The sequence below is a fragment of the Plecotus auritus genome, assembly GCF_963455305.1.
Source record: "Plecotus auritus genome assembly, chromosome: 14".
Taxonomy (NCBI): Eukaryota; Metazoa; Chordata; class Mammalia; order Chiroptera; family Vespertilionidae; genus Plecotus; species Plecotus auritus.
This window is the reverse complement of record NC_137780.1, coordinates 9838665-9852255: the sequence shown is the minus strand read 5'-3', so window position 1 is coordinate 9852255 and position 13591 is coordinate 9838665. Positions and strand designations below refer to the sequence as shown.

At 39.8% G+C, this 13591-nt stretch overlaps 1 protein-coding gene across 3 annotated transcripts in view; it reads right to left on the bottom strand.

Annotated features, from left to right (window-relative positions):
* Positions 1-13591, bottom strand: part of GPATCH2 (G-patch domain containing 2) — a 90163-nt gene that overhangs the window by 75162 nt on the left and 1410 nt on the right. For 2 of the 3 annotated variants that reach the window (XM_080650905.1, XM_080650906.1), the window contains exons 2-5: positions 9228-9941; positions 5715-5776; positions 3315-3497; positions 2845-2924 (exon numbers count right to left, since the gene is read on the bottom strand). In XM_080650905.1, the coding sequence (XP_080507031.1) occupies positions 2845-2924; positions 3315-3497; positions 5715-5776; positions 9228-9941 (1039 nt within the window). Of the gene's footprint in view, positions 1-723; positions 2715-2844; positions 2925-3314; positions 3498-5714; positions 5777-9227; positions 9942-13591 lie in introns of those variants that run through there. The other variant, XM_080650907.1, reaches the window with a different exon arrangement.

The following is a 13591-nucleotide window of genomic DNA, read 5'->3' as shown; positions in this document are numbered from 1 at the left end:
CTTGTTGGTGACTCACTGTGCTGCATGTCCCGGAGCACAGAGCTGTAGTGTGGGCTAGTGTCCCCAGAGTGTGGGGCTGTGACGTGCCTTTGGAGAAGGTAACGTGTGTTGGTGCACTTTGTTCAGGCCTGAGTTACAGGGTGTCGGCCGTCAGTTTCACATTAATGAATCAACCATATACTAGTAGATTACACAAGATGCTTTAAAACACAAGTGTACATAGAACAGGATTATGTGTTGATGGACTGATGAAAATGTCTCGATCAGAAGCTCACAGGAACCTAAGCCTGTTTCTCCCTTGGGAGCAAGTTCAACATTCACTAATTCAGTGTTTGCAGAAACTTTGTAGAACACAACTATGGTGAATAATAAAAATCCCAATGGAAAACTAGCCCCTCAATGTTTGCATTAATATTTCAGTAAAAAACTCTCCTTCAGTCATTTCCTTCAAAGATCATCAGTAGAGACAGAGACCTTGGCCTCCACTCTAACAGGTCACAGCCACGTGTGTTTCTTTGCACAGAAAAGTAATCTCTCTTGAAAGCAGTGTGGCTTTCCAATGTGAGAGTCTAAGGGGGCACTGTTTAAAGATGACTCTTTTGTGAGATTATAATCTTGAAAACTAGATTGTTCAAAATAACATGGACAGTACGAGCAGTGACAATAAAAACGCGGCATAGGAATTTTAAAATAGCAGCACAAATTGGAATGCTTACCTTTCTTGCCCAAGTCAGATATTTTATTGAAAAAAAAAAGAGATTACAGTACTTAACAATCCAAACAAGGACAATTCAGGGTTGAGAGAAAGAAAACCTGAAAAAGCCCATTGTCTTCAGGAAATTCTGAATACAGAAAGGGAGACCCGGGAAACAGTTATGGCCGAATGCACTAGTTCCATGATAAACACACACACAGAGCACATCTCCATCAAGTGAAACTCAATCACCTTTTACAATTTAGAGAGGAGAGGCAGCTCTTACTATGGCTAAGCCATGTATCATCAATACCATGAAGCTCGCCTATCACTTGTAATAGCTTCTATAAAATACCACAGTGAGACTGCAATAAGCCTAGAAAATGGGCTACAAATCCCAGCTATGCTGGGGCAAGCAGTGAAGCAAAAATAAAAATAGGTGAAACCGAACCAAGAACTGGAGAGCATTCATCCCGATTCATGATTGGTAAGGCAGAGTTCACAGGCCAAGGTATTAAAGTGACGTGTTCAGATCCAAAAGACAGTCATTATACTAAATAAAAGCATTTATGTAATTTGGGGGAGGGGGGGTCGTAAATTCTCACGGCACAGGACATAGCACAGAAAAGCTTACTTACAATTACAAAACACCACAACATTGTACCTCTAAAACATCACGTTAAATATGCGAAGAGAAAGAGACGCAAAGGTGCACTTGGTCGTTTGCGATCTCCCCAGTTTAGACAAATAATCTAAAAGATGCCACATGTTTCAGATTGTAACAACTCTGGGTAAAGGAGATGCCAACTTTAAGTTTCTTTTCCATCATCATATTGAAGTTAGCCATTAAATGCTGAATTAACAGTCCACACAGTAATATAAAAATACATGTATTAAATCAGTTTTCATCAATTATTGGAACATAACAAAAATAGTCATCATTTTACTAGTAACCGTTCAGAAAAACGAAATGACCCGAACATTTCGTATAGTGTCTAAATTCCGCCATCAGCAGAGCTGTTACATTTCCCCTCTGTGCGGTGAGAGCGAGCTCATGCAAGTACTTCTGACACAGTGACACATGTGGTCTGTCATTCTAAGGACGTGCACGCAGCTCTCACTTTTGAACATGACAACATGATTCAGAGTCTTACAGCGTTGGCTGAAATATCAGCTTTCACATGATTTCAATACGATCTAAGCTGAAAGGATCGTTGGGATTGCTCTCAGGTATCGGGCAAAGCGCATAGTTTAAAAGGTGATAGTAAATAATTCCGCTAGCACACACTGGTTATCACAGCGGCTGGTTTAAGACTAGGGTGACGCAGGCAGTACAATGAATACTATAGTATAAAATACAATGAGTTTTCCATACAGAGAACATTATCCACGTAGAAAGCAAACTTAAACAAAATACAAACTCTGGCAAAAACAAGCAACCTCACCTACTACTCATCCTAGCCCTTGTTAAAATACCCTGAGTAAAAGGCAAATACTTTAAACAATGCTGGTTATAGGAGATTTCTCTAAAAACGAACATTAAATGTGAATGTGTCGCCATTTTTATTTACAACAGGCAGATAATGTAGAAATGAGCTCTTAACCATTAGTCACGACATAAACATTGAGGAATACGTATGTGACATCCAGACATTTTTAATTCTCTAGCTTTTGTCAGCAGTTTGGCAAAGCAGGTGATACATAAATGGTTTCAATATTTTAAAAGCCATAAAAGAGAAAAATATATAAAATGTACAGTAGTTTCTACCCACCCTGGGCCCACCTAGGTCCCTAGAAAGCCGCCCAGCCAGGTTCGCTTCTGACTAAAGGAAGATGCCAGGCCTCCGCCAACAGCCCCATCTTTCCATCAAGGGGGCTCCCACTCACTGGTACTCCTCCAGGGGAGAGGACAGGAGCCAGGGTCCCTCGAGTGCCATTCCCCAGATGCTCAAAACGTAACTAATTTATTAGCATTAGCAGATTTGGTTTATAGGGGAATCTCACTGGTCCAGTTTGGAGCCTACAAAAAAATGGATTGTTTTTAAGTATAACATTGGAATAGGAATAGGGGATGAGGATGTGGCTTTTTATTCCACAGAAAGGGATACGTTTCCAAACATGACAAAACTCAGACAGAAAGGCATGCCTACCATTGAAGGTGGGGTCCCTCCAGACTTTTTAATATTCTTGGAAGGCATTCCACGGAGGCGACTGAGTCTAGCTTGGAAACCTGGAAAATCAAATACCCAATTTAGGAGATCCTATGATCACAGGAGCAGGGGACTAGATCCTGTCAATTACCGAAGTAACAAAGTTGGAGCAGGGAAAACATCTCGAATGGTAGTGGGGGGAAAAGGCAAAACTCATACTTAAAAGATCTGAACGAATGGCAGGGCGGGTTCCAGTGTGGTCAGCACACAACTACCCATTATTCACCTATCAGGGCAGTTCTTCCCCCTCGATCCCCTTTCTGTCATCCCAGTGTGTCCACGATGGGCCTTTCTAACAGTCTGAAAGCATGAATATGTAGCTTTAGGTTCTTTCATGCCCATTTCAGCCTGTCCTCTCTCAACGACTATCCCTGGACTGACAAGCCCACCGTATCCGACATGCTACTGACCTCTTCTCCCGGGATGCGACATGAGGGGGAAGGAACCCGTTAGGATACTTTCAAAGACGGGGTCTGGCAAGTGTCTGTCCAGCTCGGCGGGATCTTCCTTCTCCCACCAGGGAATGACCCCCGTGATGCCACACGCTCCGCCCGAGTCCTTTTCGTAAAACCAGTCACTCTGCTCATCGTCACCTGTGCAAACATGGGAAATGCCCCAAAGACTCAGCTGTATCATCCCAACAGGCACAGTGGTCAGGTTAATGCTTAAAAAGCACAAGACACCAATTAAATTTGAATTTCAGATAAATGATTACTTTTTTAAAAAATGGTTTCGTTTTTTTATTGATTTCAGAGAGTTATTGAGAGGGGGAGAGAGACAGAAACATCAATGATGAGAGAGGATCATTGATCGGCTGCCTCCTGTACCCACCCCTACTGGGGATCAAGCCTGCAACCTGAACATGTGCCCTGACTGGGAATTCAACCCTGAACCCTGACCTCCTGGTCCATAGGTCGACACTCAACCACTGAGCCATGCCGGCCGGACAACGATTACTTTTTAATATAAATACAGGGTATGGCAAAAGTAGGGTTACAGTTGTGAGTACACAAAAAAGTTTATTCTTGTATTATTATTTATTAATTAGTGTATTATTTTCCACATAAACTATAAACCTACTTTTGCTCACCCTGCAGTCAAAATACTGCATGGGACATACTTATTTAAAAAAATAATTTGTTATTTATCTAAAATTCAAATTTAACTGGGGATCCTATATTTCATCTGGCAATCATATAAATAGTCTATAAAAAAAACTCACAACTTTTCATTCTATCCCATAGCTTTACTTAAAAAATGTCTTTAACACTATAATAAGAATTGCTATCAACAATTACATATAAATAAAATGTTATGTGTTAGAACCAATGTAAAAAGTTAATCATTTGGCAAAACTGTAGGGAAATCCAAGGCAGTGACTACCCGTCCCACATTAAGGAAAAGCAAGCCTTAATCGCCTGCTGGGAAGGAAAAGATATGACTGCAGAGTTTGTTCTTTGCAACAGATAATGGTGTATATTAGCTTCGTTTCATGATTTCTGTGGAGTGTAAAAGGGGAAACAATCATGAACAGATGTGACTTAAGTGAAATTAATCTCATTAAGGTCATTAAGAAATGGTTGTGAAAAAGTTGATTTTAAATGAAAAGTGACAGTGCCAGAGTTTACAATAAAACTACAATGGACTACAGCAATGTATTTATAAAACACAACACTATTCACAGTATATTCAAAACATCCATGAGGATAATGATGGATCAATGTAAAATTCAATTTGAAATGTGCCAAAGATGTGAATCAACAGTATTTTGTGCGTGTGTGTGTGTGTGTGTGTGTGTGTGTGTGTGTGTGTGTGTTTTTAAGAACAATAGAGAGATGTATAAAAAGACAATAAATGCTAGCATAGTCAATGTTTTTCAAAGATTGGTAGGCTTATCAAAATGTTACTTTAAAAAGTTTTTTCATTTAATTTCATTACCGTAGTCAACATTTATAATATAACTTTGGGAGACATGTATTTTAATAATAATTTAGGTATATCTTAGCCCCAAGGTTGTACCATATTTCAGCAGAATCTTAAATTTAAAAAGTCTATGGTCTTAAAACAGTTATATATCTATTTATCCAGGACTAATAGTTCATAAGTAAGCAAAACATGATTATGTAATAATAATTTAAAGCAATAAATTTCACTGTTTTCCTTGGAACTTACTAATTTCCTCTAAAGACTCTCAGGAAATGAAGTTCACATTCATGATTAAGTATTTGCATGTACCCCTGCTGTTTTTTTTCCTTCCAGAACAGGTAGTTTCACAACAATGCCATGCTAACGTAGGAACAGCTCCAGGAAATTTCAAAAATAAAAAAGATCTAAGTGGTGAAGCATTCGTGTTTAACAGTTTACAATACTGAGCTTCTGAAAATTGTCTAATCACAAACTAGAGAGGACGCCTAAATGTCACAGCTGAATAAAAACGACAAATGACTTGCACATCCAACTTTAGAAATGCTTAAACAGACTGAAATACATTTGAATCAGGAGGAGAGTGGGGACAAGTGTCTTGTGAACTTGCTACAAGAGACACAATGGAAATACTGTAGGGCTTTCTCAAGGAAGATAATCCTCCCGTAATACTATTAATAGCTCCACATCCTCGCTTTTGGGGATAATCAGTTACTTCAGGTCATGAAGACAGGATGCTCTCCTCCCACGCAGAGAACCAACCCCACCCACTCAGTAGCGTGTGTAAGGTAAAAGGATTGCAGTAGTCAATTTACGAAATAACTAGTAATAAGTGAAACTTTACAATGAAGGCGTTTTCCCAGAGAGAAAAAATGACATTTCAGTACCTTGCCTCCCCTCATCGTTGGTAAACAAGCCAGCATCGGTGCTGCTGAGGCTGCTGGAGTCGCTGCAAGGAGGGAAGAGAGAAAAAAAAAAGATCAAAAGAACAATTGATCTCCCGTTGTAACATTTTAAAGAGACGTGGCAGCTCAGGGGTGGAACTGGATGGAGCCTGACAAGATCTGAAAGGAAACGAGATGATTTTTTAAAATATCAAACTGCAACTATCCTGGTTCCATTCACAACAGAGCATATTATTTTTGGCACATAAAACCCTGGGAATCTAATGGGACCCTGTCAGTAAGCCAGATGTGACTGCAACGAGGTGCTGACATAATGGATGTGTTTTATTATCTGCTTTCATCAAATGCTCACCACTGCCTGCTCCGGCCATGCAATTCAGCCTGAGCCGGAACACCAGTGCTCAACAGAACACGCAAGTCTCGCTCAGAGGCAGCCTGAGCCTCTCCCCCGCACCTGACATGCAAGGGCCGGGGATGAAATGACTGTTCACAACCACATCTGCAAATACCCTGGAGAGGGCATCGCTGAAGGTTCACACCAACTCTCTTACTTGGCAAGGAAGGAAATTGACAACGGAAACAATCCCTTACATGTCAAAGTTAAGGTCCCGCTGAGCAAACACTGAGCAAAAAAGAATATGACCCCCATAAAGGAGGGAGTAGGCAAAAATAACAGGTTCTCATGACTTCCACTGAAGTTTGAGAATATCAGAGTCAAAATGAACATACAAATTAAAACAGACAGTAGACATTCAAATGACCCGAATAAACTGTCACTGTTTGTCCCAATAGCACCAATGCTTATGTGATAATATAGTTTAAAAAACATACAAAACAAGTCACATGAGAAGAGAGGTTTGGCTTCTAAAGTAAATTGAATGATGTTCTTTAAAAATTCTCACATACTCCCCTCTGACTACAATTCTTAGTTTACCAATCAGAAAATTACCCACCCCCCAGCTGATCCAGTAACAGGTAAGAACTCGGTAACCTAACTTATTTAAAAAAACAAACATCCCAATCAGTTTTAAAATATTTAAACTGATATTTTAGGATTAAAATTATAGATGATATTTAAATCCAAACATATTTTCTGATTATAAAATATTTCCATTTTTTATTTAAAAAAATAAATATAAACATTAAAAAAATATATGTGACACATTTACCCAAGGAACTCTGAATTAGTACCTTTCCCTCTAACTTTCTTCAAATTCAGAGAATCTATTGAGCTCCCTGTACTGCACAAGTTTTAATGAAAGAAAATAAGATTTTCTAAGAGCATCAAATGCATGTTTTCTTATTTACAAACATATATACTCTTCTCTCTCTCTCTCTCTCTCAAATATATTTTTACTGATTTCAGAAAGGAAAGGAGAGGGAAAAAGAGATAGAAACATCAATGATGAGAATCATTGATCGGCTGCCTCCTGCACGCTCCCTGCTGGGGATTGAGCCTACAACCCAGGCATATGCCCTGACCTGGAATCAAACTGTGACCTCCTGGTTTATAGGTCGATGCTCAACCACTGAGTCACACTGGCCAGGCTCAATTCTTATTTATAAATTCGTTCCAAGGACATATATAGCTTGAAAAGCTTTGGAAGTAGTTTTAAAAAAACTAGCTTTTAAGTAACAAGAAAACAGTTATAGAAGAAAGTTTAAATTAAGAGAAAAAAATTTGTTTTAATTTATTCAAGAGTGGAAACATCCTCTATGAAAATGTGTACCTTGTCTGTGGATGGCTGTCAAGGTACACATTTAGTACATCTTAGGTACTCAAATGCTTTTTACAATGAAGAGAAAGAGAGAGTTTCATCTCATTTCTCTCCCAGGGTAGATGTCTGTCAATAGAAGGTGGACATCAATAAAAGGAGGGGCTTGCACAATCAATCCAGAAAGCGAGCAATCTATGAATAATCCAGAACCCAGTACTTATCTCTTCTGCCACACACCCTTCCTCCCAGCCAGTGAGCAAGATAATTACTCTCAAGTCAAGCTAAGTGTCCCCCTAACCCCCAGCCCCGTCACAGTGGCCCAGTGCTGACATACCGAGCATACAAATAATTCTCGCTCTGGTATAAAAGTGACAACTTTCTGGGAAGAAAAGCAGATACTGTAAATTTCTCAAAGGCTTCCTGAAACATTTTTTAAAGTAATTTTTACTTCTTTAGAAAAATTGCATACATGGTAAACCATCTGTAATAAAAGGCCCATTCTATAAAATTTTACCAGGTCCTACTCATATCTGCAATCATAATCATATTTACAGAAAAAATATATATTCTATATACATACATATGTATGTGTGTATATATTCCATAGCTCGCAATCCACATGATAAAAATGCCAGTCCTACAAATTAAAAAATCGAATACTCTTGCCCAGACCATTTGTTTTTTCTGCATCACAATTCCGCATTTGGTTTTAAGGACACACCTGAAAGGATGAATGGTGTCAATACTTTCTCATTTCCTGCAAGTAGCATTAGCTCTGTGTAACAGAAAAATGACCACTTACCTTTGGATGCTGTTAAAACAGGACTTGGCGCTGTGCTTTACCTTCTTTCCAGCACGGATGGTTTAGACCAAGCAGGTCAAACTCGCGGCCCACAGGCCACATGCCTCGTTTATTTGGCCCGTGTTAGCCTTTGAGTTTGACATGCTTGGTTTAGACTAACCATCAGTGGATCACTGCTTTTTCTCCTTTGTCTAATGACAAGTTCAGGGGTTCCAGATGGTGAGGTGGGCTTTACAATTCATAAGTGATCAGAATTCCTAGCAAGCTAGACTTAAAATTCCAAGCCACATGGGTTGAAGTGCTATTAACTCTTGATTCTCAGTAATCAGAATAAACTGAAAGCCCTGACCAGTGCAACTCAGGTGGTAGGGTGTCGACCTGTGCACTGAGAGGTCGCTGGTTTGACTCCCAGTCAGGGCACATGCCCTGGTTGCGGGCTGGATTCCCGGTAGGGAGTGTACAGGCAGGAGGCAGCCTATCTATGTTTCGCTCTCTTCCTCTCCCTTCCTCTCTCTCTCAAAAAACAAACAAACAAAAAAAAACAAACAAAACAAAAAAAAGCAGCAAAAAAAATTTAAAAAAAAAATAAACTGAAAAAATTGTGAAACTAAAGAGAACCAATACTAAAACTCTATAATTAAACAAATAATTATAAAGCCAATCCTAGGAATTACCAATGTGCTATTATCCAAATGCACATCCTTTCCCATTGAAAATCTATTCCCTCTTCTCTTTGTAGCTGAAAATTAAGTCATTATGACACAATCAAAAGGCTGTGTAAAATCAAATAAGCAATTCTGCTTTGGGCTGAACATCATAAATTATAAGGAAATATGACCATGGCTCAATAGTAATGTCATTACCATTATTATAAATTATCATTATTCTAAAAAAGAGAATTAATTAAAATACAAAACACATCCAACCACAACACCATACCCACTGGCCCTTCTAAGTAGGAAACAGGAAAGCCACCTTTCGCTCATGAGCTCGTCGGAGACCTTCTGCTCTTCGTATTCCATCTTGCCCTTGTTGGTCTGGCTCAGCTCCTCGCTGTCTAAAACCACGCCTTCGTCTTGGGTTTTGGGGCCCTGTCTGGGGATTCTCAGTTTCCGCTTCTTGACCTTGCTTTTGGTAAACTCTGGGTACTGGTACGCCCGGTCGTGGTCCATGTCCTGGTCCCTGCAGCCGTCGGGGGGCTGGGTCATGGGCCGCTTGCACGTGTCCTGCGGCAGGTCCACGGCCATGCGCTTCACCTTCCTCCGGCGCCGTAGGCTCCGGCTCCCCAGGCCGTCCAAGGCCAAGTCCGCCTCGTGCCACAGCGGCCGCTTCCCCCGCACGCTGTTGTTCAGGGTGGACGCTGGCCTGCGCTTGGCCACCAGCATCTGGTCGTCGGAGTCGCTGTGATCTTTCTTATGGCTGGTGGGGTTCTCCCTGTAGTCCTTGCTCGGCTCTTCCAAGCTGGAGTCCGAGCCTTCGCTCAGGCCGTGGCCGGCCTCCCACGAGTGATGCGTGTTGTAGGACCTCCGCTTCCTCCCTCTCCTTTTCCTGGCCTGGCGTTTCAGGGGGCAGGACAGACTCCGGGCGTGGTCCCCCGTCTCCGCAAAGCCGCCGCGGGCCTGCTCCGAGCTCTCCTCCAAGGCCGACACAAGGTCGTGCACCAGTTCTTCCATGGTCCGGCTGAAATGCCTGGGTTTTTAAAGAAAGAAAAATGGGTCAACAAAACAGTCAGCATTAGCCATGTTAGCCTAGCATGTGACCGCTGACGACTTGGTCTACACCCGTCCAAAATTAATAGTATATTCTGACTCGTGTTAAGCTCCTTTTTCTTGTAGAAGTTCTTTGATTAAACACAAGAATTAGGTCAAGAGGGAGTGCGCCTATCAGCAATGAAAGGTCTCAGGAATTTTATATCTTTCCTGGGTGATTATGGAGAAGTTACTTCTGCTTCGGAAGCTGAGCTTTAGTCTATGCCTGGCTTTGCCAAGGCCAGCTTTCCAGGATGGTTCACAGAGAGAACTTTCTCAGTCCCCACCCCACACAGGCCTCTGCTCACCACACACCCTGCAGTCCCCGCCTGGCCAGGCCAGGGAGACGGAGAGACTGACGGCCCTTTACGGTTTGTAATATATGTGCAGAGTTTAATCAGACGCAAGGCATATATTCACACCACACTCATCTCGGATCCCAGTGACACAGAAACTAGGTTCAAATTCAACAGGAGGCTCGCTGTTCTAAAATGGCCCATCATTTTTCTCAGAGTTCATCTGAAAGTCCCTTGGCCTTCTTAAATTACTATTTTAATAAAAATTAACAGAAACCTTTGAACTGTGTCATCAGTGAGGAAATGATCCACTAGCTGGCAAGGATAGACATCCGTATTCTTTGGGAATGTTTATAAATTACACTGGTCCTCTGGTGACGGAGGGCCCAGGACTCTGATTTTATTTCTTAAACCAGTGGTCGGCAAACGGCGGCTCGCGAGCCGCCGTTTGCCGCTCTCTTGACTAATGAGTTTGCCGACCACTGACCTAGACTCTCGATTCCAATTAATTACAGGCTGTTGTTGTTCCTTGTGATTAAGCCCCTATCCCAGTGGTCCGCAAACTCATTAGTCAACAGAGTGGCAAATCGCGGCTCGCGAACTGCCTGTGGCTCGCGAGCCGCAGTTTGCCGACCACTGTCTTAAACGTAATTCAAATATGAAGATCTTGAACAATCACATTAACAAGATACTCTAAGGATTTACTAGTAGTTAAGTAGATGTGTCAGGTAAGGGCATACTATTGAAGGTGGTTTAAAGGTTTCCATAAATATGGATGCTAAGAAGCTATAGCAAGATCAAGGAGTGCCTAACCATGATTTAGTGAGAAGGTGGAAGATAGAGGAAAAACGGAGTTGCGTCACATTTTTAAATCAGTCACCTGTCCCACAAGTCAGTATGAACATAGCAAGAGCAGATCAGTCTACACAGCACATTTTGTCTCCCTTCCTTAACAAGATATTGCAGAGTGAAACATTTTAAGAAAGGTACCCTGGAGAGGATGTAAGATGGAAGTGTCTTACAGTGTTCTAGATAGAGTGTTCTAGAAGTACTTTAGGGATCAAAATATTCTAATTGTAGATTATACAATTCTACAGTCTATCGCAGGGGTAGGCACACTTTTCCATAAAGGGTCTGATGGTAAACCTTTTAGGCCCTGCAGGTTAGTGGGTCTCTGTCAAAACTATCAACCTTCACCATCATAAGGGGAAAAATACCTCAGGTGATACATGAGCGAATGGGTGTGGCTGTGCTCTAATTAAATTTATTTACAAACCAGGTGATGGCAGGTCATGGTTTGCTGACTCCAGCTTTATAGACTCTCTGTAGTCTATAATTTCAGACACTCGCAAATTCCCGATAATAACTTTGTTTTGTCTTTTCATTTTAATGAGAACCTAAAAACAAACACCTTGTGATCCAACTGGACCTACCATGTATGAGACAACGCATGCACAATGCTTGACAAATCACAGATGACAAATCATAGATGTGAAAAACAAAACAAACTGTTGGGGGAGCAAACTAATGAATGACTAAATAAATGAACAAGCAGCCAAGGAAAAATATGACTTAACTAAAAATTTAGCAATCCGGGTTTCAAAACTTCTGCCACATTACCAACATACTCTAAGTGGTTAGTTACTAAGTGTGTCAGGTAAGGGCATACTATTGAAGGTTGTTTAAAGGTTTCCATAAATATGGATGCTAAGAAGCTATAGCAAGATCAAGGAGTCATATGCCCAAAATCATACCGGCCATTGCTTTGATTTCTAATTGTTGAAACAGAAACTTAACTCAAACAAACTTGACAACATGAAATTAAAGACAATAAAAAAGAGTTGTTATTTTAAAATGAACATATTTCACTATGCAGTTTTCCAGACCTAAAAATATATATATAATAAAAATACCAAATAGGAATGAAACTATAGAAACAAAGGTCCCAAATCAACAGTTCAATGTTTTTTTTTAAAAGCAAACCACATAAAGTTAAATAGATAGTATTGTTCAATATGCTAATTATCAAGGACTTAATTTTTAAAATTTGTTTAGTTCAATCTTTAAAAATATACTTCCTCCAAAACTCCAGAAATTGACTTTAAGTATAAGTTATTAATAATGCAAAAATAAAGAAAATTGTATCTAAATACTAAATGTTATTTGTCCACCAAATGAATCAAAATTTAAAAAGTTAACGTTAGATGAACCAATTTAGATATATTTTGGATCCTAATTTCAAAAATGTATGTGAGTGCTGAGGCAGGAAGTGGTAGACACTCAGCTATTATAACATTTTTTATGAAAACATAATATGAATCACTTATAAGACTAACTGGAACAAAACATATACAGTACATTCCTTTCCCAACACATAAAAAGTCACAGGATCTTTATTATTTAATTGTATAAAACTTTTCTTCCTTAGGCTTCTTTACTATAAAATATAGTATCAGTTCTACTTTGCAAATTGTTAACAAAGAGATAAATTACCCAATTGGTGCCTAAAAGCAGTAGTCAAGATGAGAGTTAAATACATCAGGAATTCCATCCAGGTTGGTTAACAAATCCAGGCATATTCTTTCCAGTTCACATATTCCTTAAGATATTGTACATTATTCCTTAAGACACTGTACATTACATAGGCAGTATACATAGATTGTTTAAAAGAGTTTTTGTAAATATACTGGAATCATACTGCAAATGACACTTGGGCACGTTACTTAAATTATATTTGCCTCTCTCACCATCTATAAAATGCAATAATAAAAATAAAATCTCAAAAGATTTTACATAAGATGAAATGTATGTAAAACCTGCCACCGATTAACAACTTAGTAGTAACATCCTAACAGGCACTGGAATTTCACCACTGGCATGAAACTTACATGCATAGTATAGTAAATGTCCCATCAATGAATAAAAAAAAAAAAGTCCAGTAAGAAATGATGAATGACAGGATGGCTGTACAGATAAACTAGAAAATAAAGGTTCCAGTTGTCTGGAACACATTCATTCTGCCAAATCAAGCATGATTTTAAGAATTTCATTCAAAAACACAGATAAAGTGCTAGGCACTATTTTATACTCGTGTCATAATGGTGAGTCATATGCTGCCAACTGAAAACAGAGTAGGCTCTTTAAAAGAGAACTGTATTATAAAGAGGTGTCTCACCAGGATTTAGGTAGGAGGTGGGAGAGGAAGGAGTTGAGTCACATTTTTAAATTAAATAGTCACCTGTCCCACAAGTCAGTATCAAGACAGCAAGAGCAGAGCAGTCTACACAGCACATTT